The sequence below is a fragment of the Saccopteryx bilineata genome, chromosome 4 (assembly GCF_036850765.1).
Source record: "Saccopteryx bilineata isolate mSacBil1 chromosome 4, mSacBil1_pri_phased_curated, whole genome shotgun sequence".
NCBI lineage: Eukaryota > Metazoa > Chordata > Mammalia > Chiroptera > Emballonuridae > Saccopteryx > Saccopteryx bilineata.
In genome coordinates, this window is record NC_089493.1 from 44717055 (window position 1) to 44743368 (window position 26314).

Consider the following 26314-nt stretch of genomic DNA (forward strand, 5'->3'; position numbering starts at 1 on the left):
ATGGAGGAGGAAGAGACGTACCTGGAGCTGTACCTGGACCAGTGTGCCGCCCAGGTGAGCCTGGAAGCGGCCGCAGCGTCCCAGCGTCGGGGCCGGGTCCCTCTCGGTTGCTTGAGCGCGAAGTTCTGCGCTGTAAGGGCGTTGCTTTCTTTATACCACAAATCCCTCGCGCCTCTAAGAGGTGAGCTTCACTATCTCCATCTTTCAGTGGAAAGACAGAAGCTTCGAGAGGTGAAATCATCTGCCTAAGGTTGCTAATCAGACCTCGAACCTGGCCTAGTGTGAATCCAAAATGTGAATTAGGGGGGCACCTGTGGCGTCTTACAGCTTGTGATCCTTAAGTGTCGTTTTATTTAATTTTAAAAATCTCTCGAGTCAAATATTGCAGAAAAGAGAGGACCGAGTCTTCAAAAAAAGAAAGAAAGAAAAGAAAGAGAGCAACTAATTGGGGAGTTGGGGAAGGGAGATTTTTAAATAGACAATGATAAGGCTGAAGTAGAAATAGTGATGTCCCATAGCCTTTAACATAGCAAAGGAGAGCCCACTCAGGAAAGGTTCTGGCCGATACTAATGACTTATGGTTCTGCATAAACCGTTTAACATAAGGTTTCTTGAGCTATAAGGTCAAGGATGTAGTGAATACGCTACCAGTACATCCTCTGAGGTGTTCCCACAAGCACAGGTTCCATTGCCATAAAGCATCCCCCTTCAGTATCTTGTTGCCCTGGCCTTAAATTCTGTGTGGAAGTTTAGTTTCCTCAGGTGAGAGCTTTGCTTCTTGCAGAAATGACGCAGTGGGAGGAGGGGAGACACTGACTGTTGCAGATATTGGTGCGTTAGTGTAAATTGGTTTATGAGATCCTTTTTGACACTGACTGTTGCAGATATTATTGGTGCGTTAGTGTAAATTGGTTTATGAGACCCTTTTTGGCCAGGACAGGAGAGACAAGGACACAATGAAGAGGAATCAGGGCCACTGTCCCCACCTCGCTTTTCTCAGGACCAGTCTGTGGGGTGGGGAGAGATGGGGGCTAATTACATAAGGTAAAAAAAAAAAAAAAAAAAAAATCCTATTTCAAGAGAATGGCTGCATTCTTTTAAGTTTGTTCTTTGATCAGTTAGTCACCCCTGCCATCTGCTGGCCTTATAGTATCAGAACAATTCAATAGGATCTGGTTATATATTTTATCTTAGCTGAGGTAGCTTTGTCACCGAGAAGACACAAAGAGAGGAATAGGCATTCATGACAATTCAGTTGTCAGAAGTAAGATCTTCTAAGGGATGAGGTTATTCTGCAAGCTGTGTTCAAAATCTAGAATCTCTGCCTGCAACTTGGACGAAGCATGTGGTAATATATATACCAAGATAATCAATTTTTTCCATAAAAACTCCATAAATTTTACAAGAGCTGCTTCCTTCAGTTACACAACTCATCCCCTCAGTTGATAGTAATGGAGGTTGAGCAGCCTTCCCTGGACTGGAAATACAATACATTGATTTTAAACTATTCTTGCTATTTAAATTTCAATAAAATTTTCATATTGCAAATCCATGTAACTAGAACCCTTTCTCCTCTCTCCTTTGACTAGAAATAACAATGAGTCCTCAGCAGTCTTGATTAGCACTCAAACTGTATCTTAAATTCCTTATTGTGCTTCTATTTAAAGGATGTCAAACTCTAAAGAAAATATTTGAATCAACTAAAGTTTATAATCAATTTAAGGAGTAGAATATATCTATTCTCTTTAAACTACACTTAATTCAGAGCATGGCCGCTCAATTACCTCTATTAGAATGTTGGGTTTAGAGTAGCAGCTTACTACAGATCCAACTGAAGTAGGTCAAGCATTTTATGGAAAAAAAAATGCTTTTTCTGGATGTTAAGATATTCTTTTCTGTTTCTATTGAGTGTGCTGTAACACTAATAGAACTTCAGTGATACTCTGTGCAGAGAGACAGAACATGACTCTTGAACTGCCTCTCTTCCTGAACACATTGCCTGCTGGCCACAGTAGTAGCCCGTTGGTGTAACATGCTGTTCCTTTTGCTGTGTTTTGTCTGTCTGTTTTGGGAATGGCCTAGGATGACCTTGCCCCACCTGGGTTGCCCCTGCTCAGCCCAGTTGCACCTTATGATGTCTACATATCTAAGTCATCCAATCCAGAAGCTGTGTTTAATTCACATCTTGAAGAACTCAACGAAACATCTGGTGGTTTCTCATTTGTGGACCTTAGTTTCCTACCAGATGAATTTATCCAAGGAAATAAAGAACAGACTGTCATTAGAAGCAAGCATGAAGTTGAAGACAACTGTAAAGCTCAAAGTCAGCAAAGTAGGCTGCTATTATCCAGCCAACAAGATGTTGGCCTGGACATAAACAGTAGCAGTTCATCAAGTTCCCACTCGTGTCTGCACCCTGATGATGCTGACTTAGTCCAGCCTTCTTCTGAGAAACCAAACTCCTTGCCTCTGACGTCTATAATTCCCATGACACCAATGACCCCTGTTTCAGAATGTTCTGGAATTGTGCCTCAACTACAGTAAGTTGTTTGTTGGGTGTGTGTATGTGACAGAGACAGAGATAGGGACAGATAGGGACAGACAGACAGGAAGGGTGAGAGGTGAGAAGCATCAATTCTTCGTTGCGGCAACTTAGTTGTTCATTGATTGCTTTCTCATATGTGCCTTGACGGGGGCCACAGCAAAGCGAGTGACCCCTTGCTCAAGCAGCAACCTTGGGCTCAAGCTGGTGAGCCTTGCTCAAACCATACGAGCCCATGCTCAAGCTGGTGACCTCAGGGTTTCAAACCTGGATCCTCCGCATCCCAGTCCAACCCTCTATCCACTGCGCTACTTCCTGGTCAGGTGGTGGTAGGGGGGTAGGAGGGTTATTTTTATTTATTTATTTTGTTAGGTGAGAGGAGGGAAAATAGGAAGAATCCTGCATGCGCCCTGACCAGGATCCATCCAGCAACCCCATATGGGGCCAATGTTCGAGTACCCAGCTAATTTTAGCACCTGAGGCTGATGTGCTCAGATCAACCAAGCTATTCTCAGCACTCAAGGATATGCTCAAACCAATCAAGCCACTGGCTGTGGGAGGAGAAGAGGGAGAAAAGAGGGAGAGAAGGGGGAGAGGAGCAGATAGTTGTTTCTCCTGTGTGCCCTGACTGGGAATTGAACCCAGGATGTCCATATGCTGGGCTGATGCTCTATCCACTGAGACACCGGTCAGGGCCTTGTTGGAGGTTAAATGGGTGATACTTCTAGGTACACATTTTCTGGGGGCTTTTCTGTATTTTTTCTGAAGTGAGAAGCAGGGAGGCAGAGAGACAGACTCCTGCATGCGCCCAACCAGGATCCACCTGGCATGCCCACTAAGGGTGGATGCTCTGCTCATCTGGGCCATTACTCCGTTGCAACCAGAGCCATTCTAGCACCTGAAGCAGAGGCCATAGAGCCATCCTCAGCGCCCCGGGCCAACTTTGCTCCAATGGAGCCTTGGCTGCAGGAGGAGAAGAGAGAGAGAGAAAGGAGAGGGGGAAAGGGGAAGGAGATGGGTGTTTCCGTGTGCCCTGGCCAGGAATCAAACCCGGGGCCTCCACACGCTGGGCTGATGCTCTACCTCTGAGCCAACTGGCCAGGGCTTAGGTACACATTTTATATTCCTGAATGTGATGACAATTTTAGGATAATAGTGTAGGAAAATTAATTTGATTTAATTATTCTTTGTTTTATCAGTTCTTAATATTGTGGCATTAGCCAATATAGTTTTCTGTAAAATGAAGGACTTATTCATGGTTTCTTAAGAAGGGGTTAAGAGTATATACATTCTTGAAAGATTTTATTTATACTAAGGCACTGCAGTTGCTAAAACTGTGGTTGGCATTGGTTAAACACAAAGAATATAAAGATGTAAAATTGAACTCAACTTGAAAATTGACTTGCAATTATGCTTTCTGCATCGAGGCATAGTTTTGAAAGAGATTTAGAACTTAATTTTAGTCAACTAGTCATAAAATTTTAGGAAAAGCTATTTTAGTACTTCACTTTGGAATTTCACATTTTATTGGAGACCATGTTACTATGTATTTCACATTCAGCATAATTTCCCCTCTAAAAAGTCACTAGTGTATACAACCTATAAAATGAGGAAGCTAGTTCTAATTGTTTTACTTTTTATATCGGATATAATTTTCTAAGTTGACTTATTTCTTTAGGAATATAGTTTCCACTGCAAATCTGGCCTGTAAATTGGATCTGAAGAAAATAGCTTTGCATGCAAAAAATGCAGAGTATAACCCAAAGGTAAGACTTCTCAGTATTCAACAATTAGCTTCTATTTAGATTTACTTTCCTTCAGATGATCAAGATGATTTATTCCTTTGTTTTTATTTTTGGGGGAAAAAAATGCATTGAGGAGTAAAAAGCTTTTGGCAGCTCAAAAGGTCATTTGCCTCATTCTCTGGGTTTTTTTTTAAGTTATAATTTATAGAGTATTCTGTACAAAAGCATTCTTTACAAAGGGACTCTGCTACTATCCCAGGAGTTCATTCTCTGTTTTGAATTCTAAAAACTGAGCTCATCCTCTGTGCTAAATAAAGCAGTAATTGAGTAGATCCTAAAAAGTTAAGACGTTTCCCTTTTCATTCAAAAAGTTTTTTCAGTATGACTATTTTCAGCCTGACTATGGGGTGCTTTCTTAAAATGCTACCATATTTCTGGAAATAATTTTTCCTAAATGTTGTTCCACCTAGCCAGCACTTGGATATTTTTCCAGTTTCAGTTTCTCCTTCTTTGAGAAAGCTAAATTGTTTAAAGTATCAAGTTCAAGCTTCTACTTAGTAACGTGAGATTCAAGGATTTCTCCCACCTCAAAATTTAATAAAATCTATTCTTTCTTGCATCCTGCTAAGGCCAGGCATCCCATTTTCAATGGCCTATTTACCTAGAAAATGGATTGGTTAATTCAATCAACATTTAAAGGTTTGGCAGGCTCTGTACTTAGGAGTACAAAGATAAGACCTCGTCCCCACTGGGAAAAGGTTCATTGTCTTGGGTGGTGGAGGATTTGTGGAGTTAGATGAAAATGACCGTGTTAGTAGGAACCCAGAGGACCTTGCCAGCGTCCACTCTTTATAGATTGTTTTAGCTGTTGTGGTAGGGTCATTGCTGACATTTGAATCCAAATATTACCTGAATGTTACCCAACACAATGTAGCTTTCTTTTTAATATTCCACAGCAGATTCTTATGGTTGCTGCAATGATTGCACTATGGAGCGATTAGCATTTTAAGCATTTTTTGGCCCTACCATCCTCAGCTCTCCCCTTATTGCAGGGCATAAGATCTGTCCAAACTTGCACTTGACAGCCAAAGACACTGTCTTGACATTTAAGCTACCATAAGAATGTAACAAAGTGAGTGCCAGGTGAGAATGCTACCTTTTTAGTAAACACCTGGAGATCATTAATAGGACTTGATCAACTTTGTGCACTATAGGCTAACAGCAAATCTGAAATTGCCAGCCCACCTGAGTCATGTACGGTAGCTCTGACCCATAGAACTTGAAGTCTTATATAGCACCCAAGCCAGTTTTCTTCCCAACTTAATGGGGGCGGGGGAAAGAGAAAGGGAAGGGAGTTTCTGTGTAGGATCCTAGGAAGAGGAGGTCATCTGTATGGTGGGCTGGTGGTTCTCAGCCCTCCCCTGCGTTGGCACCACCTGGAAGGCTTGCCTGTGCATCAGGTCTGTGGACCACACTTTGAGAACTACTATGGCAGGCAAGATTTTGAGACAAGTCAACTTTTTGTCATTCTTCTTCAGCATGCCTCTCAATATATATATATTCTGTTCCATGCTTCAGCTGCTTTTTAGTACATTCTAAGTCTGGCAAGCCTATAATATTTCAAAGAAAAGGGAAGTATTTCAAAGTAAAAAGCACAGAGTCAGATTAGCAGTGGTTTTAAATCTCGCCTTTAGCATTGCCTGTGTAATGTTGGAGGTTAAATGACCACTTAGTTTTCCTGTGCACTAAGTGCGGATAATAATGGACATACCTGAGTCCTGTTATGAGGATACATGAGAGAAGACCTGTAAAGCTCTTAGAATAAGGACTGAAATATATCAGGCACTCAAATTTTAGCTTTACTGTTGTTATTCTCACCTGTTTTTTTTCTAAATACATTTTAGAATCATGACCCTTTTTGTTATTTAATCTTCATGTGGACAGAATAGCCCCAGACATTGGTTAGTTTTCCCATTCAAGCTGTTTATTCAAGACCATTTCCATGTCCAGCTCCACTTTTCAACTAGAATACTGTAGTGTTAACTCTAGCAGAGGCTAATTGTCCTTTTGGCTTCTGTGTTTAGAGGTTTGCTGCTGTTATCATGAGGATCCGAGAGCCCAGGACAACAGCCCTTATATTTAGCTCTGGGAAAATGGTCTGCACAGGAGCCAAAAGGTACGAGGAACAATCCGCCCCCCCACACACACACACACCACCAGACACAGAATTCCATATATACAAGAGGAAGGGTAGCAACAAAGTTCAAAAACACATGGAGAAGCAAAATACTTGGCTGAAGAGTTAAGTTTGTGAAATGCCAAATTCTGGGTTAAAACCATTCAGCCCAATACTGACTTATATCCCACTTTACAGTCCCTCTGTTAAACTGAGGGGGCTTCACTAGGCTGTTAAACTTGTTTTTAAGATGCATTAAAAAAAAGCAGCAGCTACTATGATAAAGACTGGTATGCACGGGGGTGGGGGGATGTAGTTCTTGTGTATCTCTCATGTTGGACAAATGGATAGAACTTTTAAAGGAGGGAAACCGAACGTTTCTTGACCATTAGCTGAACATTAGCTCAGGAGGCATCTCTTAAAAGGCTTGGCTTTCCAGGATCTCGGCTTTCCGGGATCTCGTGCGGAGGAAGCCTGGTACTGTGCTGATGAAGAGCCTTTCGCATGAAACTGGAGTGGGGAGCTGCTCTTCCTCCAGAGTATTAAAGATGAGTAGCAAATTGTCCTCCTGAAAGGCTCATTATAGAGACGTACTGAGTGTTCATTTTCTCCAACGGACACTGGGTGTTAATACATATGTTTTATATTTGCCAAATTGATTGGCAAAAAACAATGCTGCTTTAATTACATTTCTTTACTAGTGACCCTTAATTTTTCATAAGTATATAAACTGCCTGTGTCTTTTGCCCAATATTCTACAAAGATATTTAAGTATTTCCACTATTTTATACCGTGAATATTTTTCTCAGATTCAAGTTAATGGTGTTTTAAAATGTGGGGCTTCTTTTTTTTACACAATTAAAATTTTTTTTGTGTGTAGTCAATCTATCCGATTTTTTTCTTTACAAAGTTTAGCTTCATGCTTAGGAAGGTGTTCTCCACACACATTATATAAATATTGACCTCCATATACTTTTCTGGCCTTTTTCAGGTCCTGCTCTGTACTGAGGAAGGGAAGTTGATGTTTTGATTTCTTTAGAGCTTTCTCTAGATGATGGAAATGTTCTATATCTGTTCTGTCCAATATGGTAGCCCCTCATTACATGTGCGTATCAAGCACTTAAAATATAGTTAATAGAGGAACTGAATTTTTAAATTTAATTTTAAATATAGTCATGTGTAGCCAGTGCTGACCATCTTGGGCAGAGCATGTCTAGAAATTTAATTTCAATGTAATATAATTTTTTTCAAATGGCCAGTCAGTGCCTGATAGATTTATTGAAGAGTCCAGTCTAATTCTGTTTCTCCCCTACCACTTGTTTATACAAGTTAAGATTTTTTTTACATATGTTGAAGTTTCTACATATCTTCTTCTGTTGATCTGTGTATCTTTTAGAAATTTCCATTGTTAGGTCATCACTGGACAATTCTGCAGGATATCTGCAAAGATGTTCATTTCAGCATTGTATAAAATGGGAGAAACAAATTAAGCATGTTGTAATAGATGTTTGACTAGATCACAAAATAAAATTGTATTTAGCCATTAAAATACATGCACCTACACTGAGTTGGAAGGATGGTCACATCATGTTAAGCTTGGAGAGAGAAGAGCAGGCAATTGAATTGTAGGTTTATTATCCAACTTCCACTTTAAAATATGCTCATGTTGGCCCTGGCCAGTTGGCTCAGTGGTAGAGTGTCAGCCTGGCATGTGGATGTCCCGAGTTTGATTCCTGGCCAGGGCGCACAGAAGCGCCTATGTGCTTCTCCACCCTTCCAATTCTCCTTTCTCTCTCTCTCTCTCTCTTCCCCTCCCGCAGCCAAGGCTCCATTGGAGCAAAGTGGACCTGGGTGCTGAGGATGGCTCCATGGCCTCCGCCACTAGAATGGCTCTGGTTGCAACAGAGCAACTCCCCAGATGGGCAGAGCATCACCCCCTAGTGGGCATGCCAGGTGGATCCTGGTCAGGTGCATGTGGGAGTCTGTCTCTCTGCCTCCTGCTTCTCACTTCAGAAAAATACAAATATATATATATATATATATATATATATATATATATATGCATATACATATATATATATATATGCTCATGTTACACACACATTCATGAGTATCTTTCCCTATCTAAATTTATTTGGTTCCTAATTTCTTGATAATAAAAGCTTGGATAGTGAGTTAATAAGAGATAGTATTACCCAAATCTGTCTGGTTCTTGTGTTTTGGATAGAATTGTGAAATATCAGAACTATCTCCACAAATTTACCAAACCTATTCTCTTTAGGTGTAATAACCACAGTGAGCATAGTGAGGGATACCTGTTTGCACGAGAAAAGTGCAGAAGGGTCAGATTTATCAGTGGTTTTTACCACTGGTGGTGACATTTCAAGGTTCTTAATCTGTTTTCTAACATTTGTACAATAACATGTACTATATAGTCTGTTAGTTTTTTGAGTGGAAATTTCTGTGATATTCATAACTAATATCCCCAAGAAACTACAGGGCTTGGCAAACTGTCGAAATTTGACCTTATAAACATATGGGAAATGTAATGGGTCAATTAGGTGAAAAGTAATTTTTCAAAATGGAGACATTTTGTTTCATTTCTAACTTAAGGACATGTCTTTGCTAGTGAGGCAAAGTATGTGAAGTAATTAATACAATTAAGGAGGGGGCAGAGTTGTGAAGGATCCAGACAGGAAGGAGAGTTGGACAGTTCCTTTGGTCCAGCAAACACATTCAATCTGGCTTCTCTTTCAAGTGCTTCTGATTTTCAGCTGAAAGATGGAACAGACCCCATAAAAGAGGAGGAGTTCACATGATTCACCCACCAGGTGCTGCCTCTGTTTGGCAACCCCTGCTGCTCAGTTTTGTTCTGGCAGTGACCACAGGGAAGTGCCTAATGCATACTAAAGCCTCAAGTGTCAGGATTTCATATGCTCAGACATAGATTTAAGAGTAAGACAAACACTTTGAACAGAGCCATAAACTTGGGTGAATTTCCTTCTTTCTCATATTGGATATGAGTTGAATGACAATTATGTGAGAAAACCTGAGCAAGTTTTGAGGTATTTTCATGTTTTTCTTAAGATGTAATCTGCCCCCTAAAGACCGAAGTCCTGACATCATGCATCATGGCTGTGCCATTCAATGGCACATATCTTCCTCATTTTGATACATATCTTTTGTGAGCATGTGCTTTTATTTTTGTTGCTGTTGTTCCCATCTAAACAACACACACATTAGAGCAGAAGGATGGTTCTAAAACTTTGGTGAGCACTACAGTCACTGGAGGGTTTACTGAAACATGGATTGCTGGGCCCACCCCCAGAGTGTCTGCATGTCTGAGGCGGGACCTGAGACTCTGCATTTCTAGCAAGTTCTCAGGTGGTGCTGCTGCTGCTGGTCTGAGGACACACTTTGAGAACCAGTGGAAAAGTTCATTTTATCTAAAAGCACTTAAAACAAGTAAAATAAAAAACACTGTGTATGTGATAGGTGACAAATTAAGACAAACAATCGGGATTGATTGGTTATTTATTCATTTATTTGTTTGTTTGTTTGTGAGGAGGGGAAGATAGTGAGACAGACTCCCACATGTGCCCCAAGCAGGATCCACCTGGCAACCCCAGTCTAAGGCCGATGCTCAGGCCAAGTGAGGATCTTTAGCTTCTGAGGCTGACACTTGGACCAACTGAGCCACTGGCTGCAGGAGGGGAAGAAGGGAAGGGGGAGAAGCAGCTGGTTGCTTCTCCTCTGTGCCCAGACCAGGAATCAAACCCAGGACATTCATATGCAGAGCTGATGCTCCATCCACAGAACCAACCAGCCAGGGCAAAAATCTGTTTATGATTCAGCTCAGCAACTGGATGTTGTACCACACCTCTTACTAGGTGCAAGGGGTAAGAGTAGAGGACGTAAGTCTACCGATTCATAGTATCCACTGAAAGGTAAACATGGTACAAACTGTAGAAATACAGTCAGAGGAGTGTGAATACAACTCAAGTCATATGGAAGATGTGATGATTAGCCATCTTTAAACACATTTGCCCCCCTGCCCCCCAGTGAAGAGCAGTCTCGACTTGCAGCGAGAAAGTATGCTCGTGTGGTGCAGAAGCTTGGCTTCCCTGCCCGATTCCTCGATTTTAAAATTCAGAACATGGTTGGAAGCTGTGATGTCAGATTTCCCATCAGGCTGGAAGGTTTGGTGCTAACTCATCAGCAGTTCAGTAGGTATGATTGTTATATAACTTAATGTTGAGTTTACCAGCATATTAAGTTGTATTATGGGCTGTTTTATACAATATATCTTTTAGAGAGAATATATTTTTGGTAAAGGCACAATATATGAACAGTTTTTAACAAGGTAAAATTGCTTTGTTTTTCCCTATTTAAAAATTTAGTTCATTCTGAGATTTAGCTTTTACAATATTCTCCAGGCAATGTTTATTTTCCCCTTGGCTATATATTTTTTTCCTCTGCCTAAATTTTTTTCAACATAAGTTTACTGAGTGCCCATTGAGGCAGGGAAGCCCCCTCGCCTCAATGCAAGACATACAGCCTCTTTAGGTATCTTTTCCTTTTTTCAATCTTGTAATAATTTGTAGAGTCATAGTAAAACCTTCATTTTAAAGAGTTTCTCAATACACAAGTCATCTTATTTTCTAGATTCTCAACGATGGGCGGCTTTCTCTGAACCAACTTTCTTGAACATAGGAAAGATCTCTGCCTGAATTCTAGTTAGACTTAGCATTTCCCTTTCTGGCTAGTTAGGGCTCTAAAATGATGTATGCAATTCGAGCAGGGGTAGTCAACCTCTTTATACCTACCGCCCACTTTTGTATCCCTGTTAGTAGTAAAATTTTCTTTTTTTAAATTTTTTTATTTTTCTGAAGCTGGAAACGGGGAGAGACAGTCAGACAGACTCCCACATGCGCCCGACCAGGATCCACCCTGCATGCCCACCAGGGGGCGATGCTCTGCCCCTCCAGGGGGTCGCTCTGTTGCAACCAGAGCCACTCTAGCGCCTGGGGCAGAGGCCAAGGAGCCATCCCCAGCACCCGGGCCATCTTTGTTCCAATGGAGCCTCGCTGCGGGAGGGAAAGAGAGAGACAGAGAGGAAGGAGGGGGGAGGGGGGGAGAAGCAGATGGGCGCTTCTCCTGTGTGCCCTGGCCTGGAATCGAACCTGGGACTTCTGCACGCCAGGCCGATGCTCTACCACTGAGCCAACCGGCCAGGGCCAGTAGTAAAATTTTCTAACCGCCCACCGGTTCCACAGTAATGGTGATTTATAAAGTAGGGAAGTAACTTAATAACTACTTACCAAGTACTTTATGTCAGATTTTCACTAAGTTTGGCAGAACAAATCTTTATAAAACAACTTACTATAGTTAAATCTATCTTTTATTTATACTATAGTTAAATCTATCTTTTTATTTATACTTTGGTTGCTCTGCTACTGCCCACCGTGAAAGCTGGAACGCCCACTAGTAGGCGGTAGGGACCAGGTTGACTACCACTTCTCTAGAGTTGCATCTTATCTTTTTCACCAACATTGCAGATCAGATTTGAACCTAGAGTAGGAGTACCCCTTGTCACTACTGTACTATCTTCTGAAAGATAAGTGTACCAGTAGGGCAAGAGACTTCATCAGATGCACTGTTGTTAGCCACTGGAGTGGGCCTATCGCTGTTCTATCTTCCTTCTGAGCCAGTTTTGTGATCTCATCCATTCTTCAATTTTAATTTGGTAAGGAAGTTTGCTTTGTTTTCCCACAGCTGTCTCGTTCTTGCCTCTCCCTAATGCTCTGCCTCCATCCTTACGTTATGGATTACAACCCAGTGAGTGTATTCATGACACTTGGGCACTCTTGTTTCGCAGCTTTTACCTTTAAAATGAGGCCTCTTTTTAATTGCCTGTTGCCCTGTGGGGGACCATGGCACACATTAGTTCTAATTATCAGCTCAGGTTTGCCTCATATTAAAACCTCCAGTTCATTTGATCTCCCAGGTTCTACAAATTTCTATTTATCAGCATTTGATTATACAAATATCTTCCTTGTTACTGGAACCTTCTTCATCAGTCTTCCTGTGCTATAATTGTTTTCTGTTTTCCCTAAGTATTTTTCTCCCTTCTCTTTGATTTTAAAGTCAAAGTATCCTGATAATATTTCTTCTTTTAAATAAATATTTCTTAAATGAGTAAAATCTGGGTGGCTGCTATGAAGCAGATGCTACTGTGATGGTGACAATCAATACAGCAATGGTTCATTCTCTAAAAGGGAAGACACACAAACCAAAGACAATGATGAAATTTGTTAACTATGGAGGATGAAGCCCCCTAGAGTGTTCTGCACCATCAAACAGGATAGCGTCATCAGAGAGGTGTGGAGGTTGAGGAAGGCTTCTTTTTTCTTTTTGTCAAGAAAAGAAGTCTTAAGGGAAGTAACATTTTAACTGAGATTTGAACACTAAGTTGAATTTGGGTTGGCCAAGAGGTTGGCAAACCTCTTTTCCTTTTTTTCTACTTCAACCTTCTTTTGAAATTGAGGCAGAGAATAAATAAAATGAAGTCTTGAATCAGAAGATTATTGTGCTGGCATCTTAAAACCACGGTTCTGAAAGCCAAACGCAGTTCACCGTCACATGCTTTTGTTTTCCTTTTCTCTCTTACAGTCCTAGGATTCAGCTAGAAAATCAAATGGAAACATCCCTTCTGTGCCCCAACCCTCACTTTTCTGCCTCAAACCTCATAGTTCCCATAGGTTTTTCAAGGCTCCAACTGATCTCATTGCCTCCTGAGCATCGGGAAGCAGTCAGTGGTAGAAGTCTTGATAGGCTTTCTGCAGTAAGGTCAAGTGATGCTTTGGACCACCCATACCAACTCCCTATACCTCGGATGGGTAGTCACTGTGATGTCTTCCTGGTGCCACTCAGAGGTTTCACATCTGCTCTCATATAGTCTTTGCAGAACAGAATGGAGTTTTTCATGTCATCTGGATTCACTTCTTAATTCAGTGCAATAATTCCTGTGTATTCTAGTGTTCCATTACTCAGACATCTTTTCTCATATCTATTCTCCATTAGTCACTGTTTTGAGGATAGTTTTATCAGCTTCTTCCTCATGACATCTTTCTTGCAGGCTCCTCAAGCTTTTTCGGTTCTCTCTCCTCTTCTTTACACTGGAGTGTGAAAAAGCAGTTCTTATCCCTATTATCCTCTGCTCCATGGAGCAGCTAGCTGACTATTTCATAGTAAATAAGAGGAAGTTACTATGTATAGAAACAAATTATGTATTTTTTTTTTTTCATTTTTCTGAAGCTGGAAACAGGGAGAGACAGCCAGACAGACTCCCGCATGCGCCCGACCGGGATCCAGCCGGTACGCCCACCAGGGGCGATGCTCTGCCCACCAGGGGGCGATGCTCTGCCCATCCTGGGCGTCGCCATGTTGCGACCAGAGCCACTCTAGCGCCTGGGGCAGAGGCCACAGAACCATCCCCAGCGCCCGGGCCATCTTTGCTCCAACGGAGCCTTGGCTGCGGGAGGGGAAGAGAGAGACAGAGAGGGAAAGCGCGGCGGAGGGGTGGAGAAGCAAATGGGCGCTTCTCCTGTGTGCCCTGGCCGGGAATCGAACCCGGGTCCTCCGCACGCTAGGCCGACGCTCTACCGCTGAGCCAACCGGCCAGGGCCTGTATTTTTAAAACTTGGGATAGTTTAGGTTTTTTTCTTTATCTGTCCAAAGACAAGTAACAGTGGTTTAGAAAATTTTTTGTTCTTTCTACTAAAAATGATAACTTTATCAGTTTATAAATGCATATAAAATATGCTCGTTATTGGGGAACTTGGAAACTTTAGAAAATGTTTATGTATTTTTTAAACTATTCATTTTTTAATTTTAATTTTTGTGTGAGACAGACACAGACAGAAAGGGAGAGAGATGAGAAGAATCAACTTATAGTTGTGTCACTTTAGTTGTTCATTGATTGCTTCCTCATATGTGCCTTGACTGAGGGGTTCCATCTGAGCCAGTGACCCCTTGCTCAAGCCAGCAACCTTTGCGCATCAAGCCAGTGACCTTTGGGCTCAAGCCAGCAACCATGGGGTCTTGAACCTGGGTCCTCAGCATCCCAGGTCAATACTCTAACAACTGCACCACCACCTGGTCAGGCTAACCATTCTTTTTTAAAAAATTTATTTATTTACAGAGGGAGGAAGGGAGAGAGAAATTCCGATTTGTTCTACTTATTTATACATTCATTGGTTGATTCCTATATGTGCCCTGACGAGGAATTGAACCTGCAACCTTGGCTTATTGGGACAATGCTCTAACCAACTGACTTACCAAGCCAAAGCTTATGTAATTTTATTGACAGACTTTTTTGGAAAGATGGTGAACATTTAACCAACAAGATCTTAATACATTAAATCTGATGCTTTAAATTACCTTAATTTCTAATGGCTTGGGATGACTTGCACTTGAAAAAAATATGAGAACCCAAAATGAATTCTGTTCTTGACTGGCACTAGAAGCCACCTAGGACACTCAAGGCTACTTTGAACAAAATGGCCAAAAGGTTTTTGACAAAACAGCCTTTTTAAAACTGCTTTCATATGCACCTTTCATATAGTAGGTCTCAAATATTATGGGAAAGTAGTTGGATAGTGCTATTTTCAACCTTTTCCTCTTATATCCTAACAGTTACGAACCTGAACTGTTTCCTGGCCTTGTTTATAGAATGGTAAAACCACGAATTGTGCTGCTCATCTTCGTATCTGGAAAAGTTGTGTTGACAGGTAAGTACTCAAATTATTTTCTGAGTTTCGTAAAACTCAGCTCTGTACGTGCTTTGCTTTTCCTTTTAAATCGCTTTGTTCATCAATATAACACAATTCCCCTTATTATAGAATACCTTAAAAAAAAGGTAGAAAGGAATATAATCTCACCCATCAGTCCCAATACCCAAAACACAGTAACTGTCTCATGTTTGCGTGTCATCGTGACACATGCACTCACCTCTACATCTGCCTTTTTATTAACCATTGTGACGTATGTCACGCAACTCCTTGTTATAAACTCTTGATAAAGGCTTTTAATGGCTGCACAATGTTCTCCCAGAGGGTCCAGCACATGTTTTTCTGTAAAGAGCCAAATACTAAACATTTCAGGCTTTCCAGGCCATCGGGTCTCTGCCCTCACAACTGAACTCTGTCACTGTGGTGCCAAAATAACTAGGTGTTGCAGAAAGGGAAGGGCTCTGAAATGTGACTTTAATTCAGATAATTTACATTATGTAACATTCTATTTAAAAATATTTTCCCCATCCATTTAAAATATAAAACTCATTCTGAGCTCACAGGCTATCCCAGATCGGGCAGAAGGCTAGACTTAGCCAGCAAGCTTCCCTTTCCTGACCTCCGTTCTAACACGTTATTGCATCAAACTTAGTTTCCCATTGTCGGGTATTTAAATGTTCCTTGTTCGCTGCTTATAAATGGTACAAACATTTGGCTATTTTTATTTTTAAAGAATTAGTTTATTATTGTGGATGCTCATAAATTGAACTTCTATCTAAGGATGTGACCATTTTTAAGGTCCTTAGTACAAATTACCAAATTAGTTTTTTTTGTTGTTTTTTTTTGTTTTGTTTTGTTTTTCCATTTTTCTGAAGCTGGAAACAGGGAGAGATAGTCAGACAGACTCCCGCATGCGCCCGACCGGGATCCACCCGGCACGCCCACCATGGGGCGACGCTCTGCCCACCAGGGGGGGATGCTCTGCCAATCCTGGGCGTCGCCATGTTGCGACCAGAGCCACTCTAGCGCCTGAAGCAGAGGCCACAGAGCCATCCCCAGCGCCCGGGCCATCTTTGCTCCAATGGAGCCTTGGCTGCAGGAGGGGAAGAGAGAGACAGAGAGGAAAGTGCGGCGGAGGGGTGGAGAAGCAAATGGGCGCTTCTCCTGTGTGCCCTGGCCGGGAATCGAACCCGGGTCCTCTGCACGCTAGGCCGACGCTCTACCGCTGAGCCAACCGGCCAGGGCCACCAAATTAGTTTTGAAGGGACATTCAATACAGTTCTCCTATGTCATATGTTCCTACCAGCAGTGTATCTCATCTTTTGAAAACCCTCAGCAACATTCAAAAACAGAACAGCATAAAAGAAAACTTTCTTTCTACCAGTGGAATTTGTCTCACTGCTTTAATCTCACTGGTAATAATCAGAAATAGAAGTTATCACTTCTACTATATCAGTAAAGATCATTTTCTCTTTTTTTAAACAGTGGGTACATAGCTTATTCCTTTTGTACACTTAGTTTTTATTCTCTCCCCTTAAGGATTTGTATGAGTTTACCATAATTTTTTTTTTTTCCTTTCCTGAAGCTGGAAACGGGGAGAGACAGTCAGACAGACTCCCGCATACGCCCGACCGGGATCCACCCGGCACGCCCACCAGGGGTGATGCTCTGTCTACCAGGGGGCGATGCTCTGCCCCTCCAGGGCGTCGCTCTGCCGCAACCAGAGCGACTCTAGCGCCTGGGGCAGAGGCCAAGGAGCCATCCCCAGCGCCTGGGCCATCTTTTGCTCCAATGGAGCCTTGGCTGCGGGAAGGGAAGAGAGAGATAGAGAGGAAGGAGGGGGTGGGGGGTGGAGAAGCAAATGGGCGCTTCTCCTGTGTGCCCTGGCCGGGAATCGAACCCGGGTCCCCTGCACGCCAGGCCGACGCTCTACCGCTGAGCCAACCAGCCAGGGCCAAGTTTACCATAATATTAAAAATAATTATTCTTTACTATATTTGCAACTTTTTCCAGTTGGCTTATTTTTACATAAGGGGTTTTAAAATTTCTTGAATAGTTGAGACTCCCTTTTCCATACCATTCCACTGAAGTTTGCTATTTTTGACTGAATTTTTACACATTTTACTCTTCTCTGCCAAAATGAATGCCAAGTTTATATGGCATGGGCCAAAATGATCTCCACACTCCATCCTTGAATAGCTAGCCAGCCATCTGAACACTACATATTCTTCTGTTCTTATTAATGTGTGATGACTCCTTTTGCCCTTTATTTTCAAACATGGGTCTGTTCCCCGGTCCTGCCTTTGCTCCAGAATTATACTATGATAACCCTACTGCATTGGGGCTGCTGTGCTGTAAGCGTGCTTTACCTCCAGGGGGCTCTATATCTGATAGGGCCGTTTTCTCTCATGGCTTCTCTTTTTATGTATCTTACCTCCTCTTGAATATTCTTCCATATAAACTTCACAATTTTATAGTCATGCTCCATCTAAAAAAAATGAGATGTTTGCATTTCCTGAATTATTTTGAGAAAAACTGATAACAGCTATCGCTCAGCATTCAGCAACATGGAATGTATGCGCTTAAGTCTTTTCTAATTCTCAGTAGTTTTGTAGTGTGCTCTTCTTTAAGAAATGATGAATGGGTCTTCAGATTGGGGAAAGCCTGTTTGGAATTCAAGAACTTTTTGAATACAGCAAAGCTACAATTCCTCAGATGCCACCAACTTAAGACTCTGAAATAATTAAGATCTCCTAGTGATTAAAAAATTTTACCTTATATGTCCTAATGGAAGGGAGAAAGCCTGCCAAGTAAACTGAATAGTATAGATATTGGAGGTCAATATATGCCCTACTTAAGGAAGTAAGCTTTTTAAGACCTTTGGAAGAATACTTTCATATATGTGCTATGTGTTGTTGTGAATCAGGTTTTTATTTTTTTTGTTTTGTTTTGTGTTTTTTTTAATTCATTTTAGAGAGGAGAAAGGGAGAGAGAGAGAGACAGAGAGGGAGAGAGAGGAGAGAGAGACAGAGAGAGAAGGTGGGGAGGAGCTGGAAGCATCAACTCCCATATGTGCCTTGACCAGGCAAGCCCAGGGTTTCGAACCGGTGACCTCAGCATTTCCAGGTTGACGCTTTATCCACTGCTCCACCACAGGTCAGGCCTTTTGTTTTTTGTTTGTTTGGTTAGTTGGTTTTTTTAAATTCATTTTAGAGAGGAGAGAGAAAGGGAGAGAGAGAGAGAGACAGAGAGGGAGAGAGAAGAGAGAGAGACAGAGGTGAATCCGGTTTTTTGTTGTTTTTTGAGTGAGCGAGAGAGAGAGAAAGGAGAGAGATGAGGAGCATCAACTCATACTTGCAGCCTTTTAGCTGTTCATTGATAGCTTCTCATATCTGCCTTGACTGGGGCAGGAGGCTCCAGCTGAGCCAGTGACCTTGGGCTTCAAGCCAACGACCTTTGGGCTCAAGCCAGCGACATGGGACCATGTCTATGAGCCTGTGCTCAAGTTGGCAACCTCAGAGTTTAGAACCTGGGAACCTCATCATTCCAGTTCAACACTCTATCCACTGCACCACCACCAGTCAGGCTGAATTAGTCTTATTAAAAGAGAAAATTGTCGCCTGACCTGTGGTGGCGCAGTGGATAAAGCATTGACCTGAAAATGCTGAGGTCACCGGTTCGAAATCCTGGGCTTGCCTGGTCAAGGCACATATGGGAGTTGATGCTTCCAGCTCCTCCCCCCCTCTTCTGTCTCTCCTCTGTCTCTCCCTCTCCTCTCTAAAATGAATAATAAATAAATAAATAAATAAATAAGAGAAAATTGTCGCCCAACCAGGCGGTGGTGCAGTGGATAGAGCGTTGGACTGAGATGTGGAGGACCCAGGTTTGAGACCCCGAGGTTGCCAGCTTGAGCATGGGCTCATCTGGTTTGAGCAAAGCGTACCAGCTTGAGCCCAAGGTCGCTGGCTTGAGCAAGGGGTCACTCAGTCTGCTGTAGCCCCCCGGTCAAGGCACATATGAGAAAGCAATCAATGAACAACTAAGGATCCGCAACAAAGAATTGATGTTTCTCATCTCCCTCCCTTCCTGTCTATCTGTCTCTCTCAATGACTCTCTCTGTCTTTGCCAAAAAAAGAAAAGAGAGAAAACTGTCAAGTACAGGGGGCCCTCAGGTATGACAGTTTGACATATGACATTTCAAGTTTACAATGCTCACTCCCACAAAAACTTTAAAAAATTGAGACATGAGTGTTTTTGGCTTATGGCGTTTGCACTATACTTACTACAGACTACGTGGGCAAACTAGTTTGGTCTCATGTGGCAGAAGAATACACAGTAACGTGGCATATAAGTGAGGGAGTTGGCATCCCCAGTACACTTACCTACACTGTTTTGGACTGTTAAAAGCACAAGTGTTCCATTTGTGTTAAGCTAGGGTATGTTTCGACTTACACCAAAATTCGAGTTACGTCACTGTCATAGGAACGGAACTGTGTTGTAACCCAAGGACCCCCTGTATAGGCTAAATTGCTATTATAGGCACACAAAAGCAAGTCTCTTTAAATAGCCTCAATTCAGACCAGTTTTGCTACTTGCCTCAATTAAAGGAAAAAGAACTTTCATGTACCCATCTGCTAAGTTACAAAGTCACAAAAGCAAAGGATTGTCAACACACAATACTGACAACCATCTAATGTACTTGCCTTAAAATTTGTTAATGTGGGCCCTGGCCGGTTGGCTCAGTGGTACAGCATTGGCCTGGTGTGCAGGAGTCCCGGGTTCGATTCCCAGCCAGGGCACACAGGAGAAGCGCCCATCTGCTTCTCCACCCGTCCCCCTCTCCTTCCTCTCTGTCTCTCTCTTCCCCTCCCGCAGCCAAGGCTCCACTGGAGCAAAGTTTGCCCGGGCGCTGAGGATGGCTTTGTGGCCTCTGCCTCAGGCACTAGGATGGCTCTGATTGCAGCAGAGCAATGCCCCAAGATGGGCAGAGCATCGCCCCCTGGTGGGCATGCCGGGTGGATCCCGGTCGGGCGCATGCGGGAGTCTGTCTGACTGTCTCCCCGTTTCCAGCTTCGGGGGGAAAAAAATTTGTTAATGTGCCTGACCAGGCGGTGGACAATGGATAGAGCGTCGAACTGGGATGCGGAGGACCCAGGTCCGAGATCCCGAGGTTGCCGGCTTGAGCGTGGGCTCATCTGGTTTGAGTGAGGCTCACCGGCTTGAGCCCAAGGTCGCTGGCTCGAGCAAGGGGTTACTTGGTCTGCTGTAGCCCCCTGGTCAAGGCACATATGAGAAATTAATCAATGAACAACTAAGGAACCTCAACGAAGAATTGATGTTTCTCATCTATCTCCTTTCCTGTCTGTCTGTCCCTCTCTCTGTCTCTCCCACAAAAAAAAAAAAAAATTTTGTTAATGCGTCAGCACATAAAATAGGCAAAGCTAAATTTCTTCATTCTTGCAAGACATAGATTATCACTTTTGTGGTGAGAGGAATGAGATATATTAATTGAAGTCCAAGTTTCTGCTTATATTATGAAATAAAAGCCAATCAATGTCTACAGTATAGCTAGGATCTGCTGGAATAATGTATAATACAATGAATAGCAAGTATGTCAACTTTGATTCGTAAGATCAGACATAATAGAATTAACATATGTTGGGCACTCATGTGTGAGGCACTGTGCTAAGGCATTTATGTGGGTTTTATTTAATTCTCTGAGGTACTTAATATCTGTTTCCTTGCCTGTAAAGCAGGGGCAATGGAGAGGTTAAGTAACCTTAACAATAAAAACAGCTGTATGTGCTACAGTCTGGGTGGGAACTTAAGCAGTCTGCTCTAGACCCATCATCATATCCTTGCCCTGTCCCCCCAAGGAGGATGTCCCTACTCCTCCTTGTCAGCTGAGAAGGGATAAATATTCTCATAGGGTGAGGAGCAGCAGGTGTGGTGGCCAAGGGCTGGACTGTGCAGGTCAGATGTCCAGCTTGAATCCAGGCTTTACCGTTTATTGGCTATATGACCTTGGGTGAGTTTAAGTTCTCCACCTTGATTTCCACCTATGTAAAATGAAGGTGGCAATAGAAGGTACCTGCTAAGTGTTGTGAGAAAAAAAAACACACAACAGTGCCTGGCGTAGGTCAGCATAGTATAAACATTTGCTATTATTTTCTCAGTGAAAGCCCACTCTCCTTGCTTTTTCCCTGGCACTGAAAAGGACTGGAATTTTACTGTGATGCCTTGCTCTGATGATAGGAATATGAAGGCTAAAAAGGCTCTAGTAAAATGCTTCACGTTTACTTATTTCCCTCCAGCAGAAAGGACTAAGAAGCTGGGTCTTTGTTACTGAGGGTCACTCTCAATCAGCTAGATGTCAGTGGTAGGTCAGAAAGCAGTATAAAAATGGCAAGACTGATTTGATTCGTGAGTGGGCCAGAAAGAGAACAGAATATCCCTGTTAATTGTTACTGGTAATCTCTCACAAAGATACTGTAAAATGCATATCTTTAGTAGGAGTTTAATGCTGTTTTTCTCAATTTGTAAGATTTTCACTTGTGTGTATATGTGTGTGTATACATATACATATATATATATATATATATATATATATATATGATATCACTTGGGAAAATAAGATGTGTAGTTATGACTTGGTATAAAAATAGAATTAGAAAGTCCAAGTAGTATTGGAAATTGATATTTGGGCTGGTTAAGGGGTAGGGATAAGCTTACAAGCCTTATCGAAAGATGACAACTATTTAATAACTTTAAATGCCTACCAGGTACACATATTGTTTTAGCTGCTGAGGATATAACAGCGAATATAACACACTTCCTGTCTGGCAGGAATCCAGACCTGGTGAAGGAGACAGGCATAAACAAATTACGTGATCCTGGCTCTTAGAGAACCAAATGATGAGCCACATGTACTCAGACCAGCCACCCCAACATCCCTAACCCGAAGTATGTTCTTCATTTTGTAAAATGTTAAGGTTCACAAAGGACTTCTTACCCACCTTCCCTCACTTAGGCCTTTACAATAACCCTAAGAAGAAAGCTATTGTCCTTATTTTATAGGTAAGGAAACTGAAACTCAGAAAGGAGACAATTTGCTTGTGATTTCAGAGCTTGGTAGTGGTATACCTGGCTTTTGATTGAGTTCATGTCATTTGATCTCAAAGCCAGTTTTTCTCCAGTGCGCCAGCCAAGAATTCCCACTTCAGTCCTTTCAAAGTGGTGGTCACTATAACCTCAAGGAAAGTACTCGCAGTTTTGCTTAAAAGGTAAAGATCTAATTGGAGTCTGGTGCTACAAATTGGGATGTTTGATTATTGATTATTAAAAGGAGTATGGGGCCAATTTAGAGTCCCTTAACGTTTTTGGGTTTTTTTTGCTATTTATGTATTTTAATGTATTTTCAAATTAGAGTTGACAAACTATATTATATTATATTATATAGTTTCAGGTATACAACATAGTCATTAGACAGTTTTGTCTCCCTATTAGTATACCTTATGAAGTGATCACCATAAGAAGCCACCTGGCACCATACATACTTATTACAATATTATTGATGATATTCCCCATGCTGTTTTTATAACCGGAAATTTGTACTTCTTCATCCTTTTCACATTTTTCACTCATCCCCCAAACCCCTCCCTGGCAACCATCAGTTTGTTTCTGTTTTATTTCGTTCTTTAGATTCCACATGTAAGTGAAAGCATATTGTATTTGTCTTTGTCTAACTTATTTCACTTAACATAAAACCCCCTAGGTCCATCTATATTGTCTCAAATGGAAAGATTTCATTCTTTCTTATGACTAATAATATTCCATGGTATATATGTATCACATTGACAGACACCTAGGTTGCTTCTGTATCTTTGCTATTGTAAATAATGCTGCAATGGGCATTAGGTTGTAGATATCTTTGTGAATTAGTGTTTTAGATTTCTTCAAATACCCAGAAATGGGTTTGCTGGGTTGGTACAGTATTTCCTTCTAATAGCCCCTTCCCATACACTGACATTTAAAACTTTAGCTCCAGTTTTGTCTCCCTGTTAGTCATCATTAGGGAATCAAAATGTTAACGAGGGATGAGAGGATCAAAAAAGTCCCTCTTGCTGGTAACTAAATGCCTACAGGTGCTGATGAAGGTCATGTTGTAGGGCGGGGGTCCCCAAACTCCCCCTGAGGCCATTTATCCTCCCCCGCCGCATTTCCGGAAGGGGCACCTCTTTCATTGGTGGTCAGTGAGAGGAGCATAGTTCCCATTGAAATATGGTCAGTTTGTTGATTTAAATTTACTTGTTCTTGCCCTGGCTGGTTGGCTCAGTGGTAGAGCGTCGGCCTGGCGTGCAGAAGTCCTGGGTTCGATTCCCGGCCAGGGCACACAGGAGAAGCACCCATCTGCTTCTCCACCCCTCCCCCTCTCCTTCCTCTCTCTCTCTTCCCCTCCCGCAACCGAGGCTCCATTGGAGCAAAGATGGCCCGGGTGCTGGGCATGGCTCCTTGGCCTCTGCCCCAGGTGCTAGAGTGGGTCTGGTCAAAGAAGAGCGACGCCCCAGAGGGGCAGAGCATCGCCCCCTGGTGGGCAGAGCATCGCCCCCTGGTGGGCGTGCTGGGTGGATCCCGGTCGGGCGCATGCGGGAGTCTGTCTGACTGTCTCTCCCCGTTTCTAGCTTTGGAAAAATACAAAAAAAAAAAAATTTACTTGTTCTTTATTTTAAATATTGTATTTGTTCTCTCTCTCTCTCTTTTTTTTTTACTTTTAAAATAAGATATGTGCAGTGTGCGTAGGGATTTGTTCATAGTTTTTTTTTTATAGTCCGGCCCTCCAACGATCTGAGGGACAGTGAACTGGCCCCCTGTGTAAAAAGTTTGGGGACCCCTGTTGTAGGGTTATATCCATGGCACACTTAGAGATAACATTCCATATTTTATACTGAGCCCTGTGTGGCTAAAGATGCTCTGATACAGCCCAGGAGAGGAAGTTCTGCTCCACTCTGCTCTATGGGTGTGCTTGTTTACTGTGGAAATGTGGGTGTAATCACCAAATTGTCTTTACCAGGAATAACTGTCACTTCTCAGCTATACCTAAAGAGATGTCATCATATTAAAAGTAACTGGAGATGACAATGAAATTTTGGAATTGTTCTTATACTAAAGATTATATAAACTTGGATTTCTTTACAGGTGCCAAAGAACGTTCTGAGATCAATGAAGCATTTGAAAACATCTATCCTATTCTAAAGGGTTTTAAAAAAGCCTGAGTAAAAATCATTCAACATCTCACAGTATACTGGTTCAAGTATGTGCATAAACTCAGCACAGAAACAGCTGGATTTTTCTACCTTTAATTGTAGATGTTCCATGCATATTCTGACTTTACTTATTAAAGGGTGATTCTATGTAACCATACCTAAGAAATGAAAAGTTCTCATATATTATTTTTAGAGCTGAGCAAGTAAACTTATTTCAGAATGTGAGAGATTTAAAGCCTCGCTAGAATGATTTTGTAACAACATTAAAATCTAATGTTCTGCTCTTATTAAAGACATAGTGCATAACATGCCTCTGAAAATGCCTAGTGACATAGAAATTTTAAATAACTGCATAAAGCAGATACTATCTGCACTATCAGGATAATGTGTCTATGTTTTGTGTTTTAAAATATTGAGTGGATGATCCTAGCTAGCCATTAGGCACAGGCACTGTGAAGGATTCTGTCTGAATACAAATGAAACATGAAAGTCTGAAACCTTAGAAAAGTCAAATTTTTGTTTGAAATGATCAGAGAAAATTATTTCTCTTACTTAAAAATAAATCTTAAACTTTCAGGAGCCACCCAGGTGTAGTGTAAGCTCTCTTTTGAAACAGTATGGGGAATGTTTGCTTTTTGTGTGTCTTTATAATCTTATGTAATTGTATTAAAACGACCAGATAAAACTAACAGGGTGGAGCAAAGGGTTTAGATTCAAGTCCTAATTATGTAGTTTGTGAAATTATCTGCATTTGATGGAGATGTGGAGGTTAACTGGTAGGGATGAGGTTAGCATGACTCATGGCCCCAAGTGGAAGTGGTTATGTCTTTCACCAAGAGGAAGAAACAGGTTTGTGAGGAGCAAGAGTTCAGTTTCCAACATGCTGAGTTTGTGGTGTTCAGGGTACATCACTTGATGCCTACAGGCAGTTACGAATCTTGAGAGAAGTCCCTGCTAGAGAGAGAATTTAGGGCAGTCATTAGTTGACAGCCTACCAAAATAATCCTTGAGAAGCACTGGTCTAGATAGTTTGACTTATAAGCCCACTTTTCGTTTTTCCTTCTGTGGTTTAGAGGCATATTCAAACACTAATTACTGACATAATCTTACAACACACCATTTCACCCCTCCCTGAATAAGAAACTAGGAGTAATCCCATATAGGTTAAATTCTATACCTATAGTAGTTCAAATTCTTTCTCAGTGTGTTGGCCCAGAGAGAACAGGTAGGGGAGAAACGTTGGCCATTACTTTAATTAAACTTCTCTTCTCAGAAAGATACTAAATTGATTTCCATGTTCCGTAGTACGGCTGTTTCCACTGGTTATCAATTATAAGTAAAGTATCAGGTTACTATTAAATGTATTTGCTTAGTAATTCTCACGACGTTGGTTAGGTAGGTATATATATACTTCTCCATTCAACAGATGAGGATACAGGGCAAGAGAGTTTAGGGATTTGCCCCAAATCACAGCTATTAAGAAAGTGGGTGAGCCAAAATTAAACCTCATTCTAAGACTCAGTCTCCTCACCAATCTTGTTTGCTGTATTTTCAGCCAAATTTAACAGCATCCATAGAGAAATGGATAAGTCCCTTATTTTGTTGCCAGTTTTCCCAGAATCCTTGGGACATCGTATTACTATTTCTTGCACAAATTAGAGGCGTTCACCTGCAGCCTTGGCATGATCCAGCGACGATGACATTCTGTTTGCCGACTCGCCGTTCTAAAGTACTGCTGCTTCGGCTCCCGCCGCCCCTCAGCGGAAAGGAAAAGCAGCAACGTCGGTGGCCTCCGG

The 26314-nt window shown here is 41.9% G+C and overlaps 1 protein-coding gene and 1 long non-coding RNA gene across 2 annotated transcripts; one reads left to right on the forward strand and one right to left on the reverse strand.

Moving 5' to 3' along the window:
* TBPL2 (TATA-box binding protein like 2) lies at window positions 1–24527 on the forward strand. Its single transcript, XM_066276031.1, has 7 exons — window positions 1–54; window positions 2083–2540; window positions 4221–4308; window positions 6372–6463; window positions 10526–10693; window positions 15161–15255; window positions 24451–24527. Exons 1-7 carry the CDS (start codon window positions 1–3, stop codon window positions 24525–24527), a joined length of 1032 nt encoding a protein of 343 aa, XP_066132128.1.
* LOC136335033 (uncharacterized) lies at window positions 15483–26297 on the reverse strand. The gene is made up of 3 exons (XR_010731254.1): window positions 26188–26297; window positions 17690–17743; window positions 15483–15597 (listed from the first exon to the last, which is right to left on the reverse strand). It is a non-coding gene; the product is annotated as an uncharacterized lncRNA (long non-coding RNA).
* Between the last annotated feature and the right edge of the window lie 17 nt (window positions 26298–26314).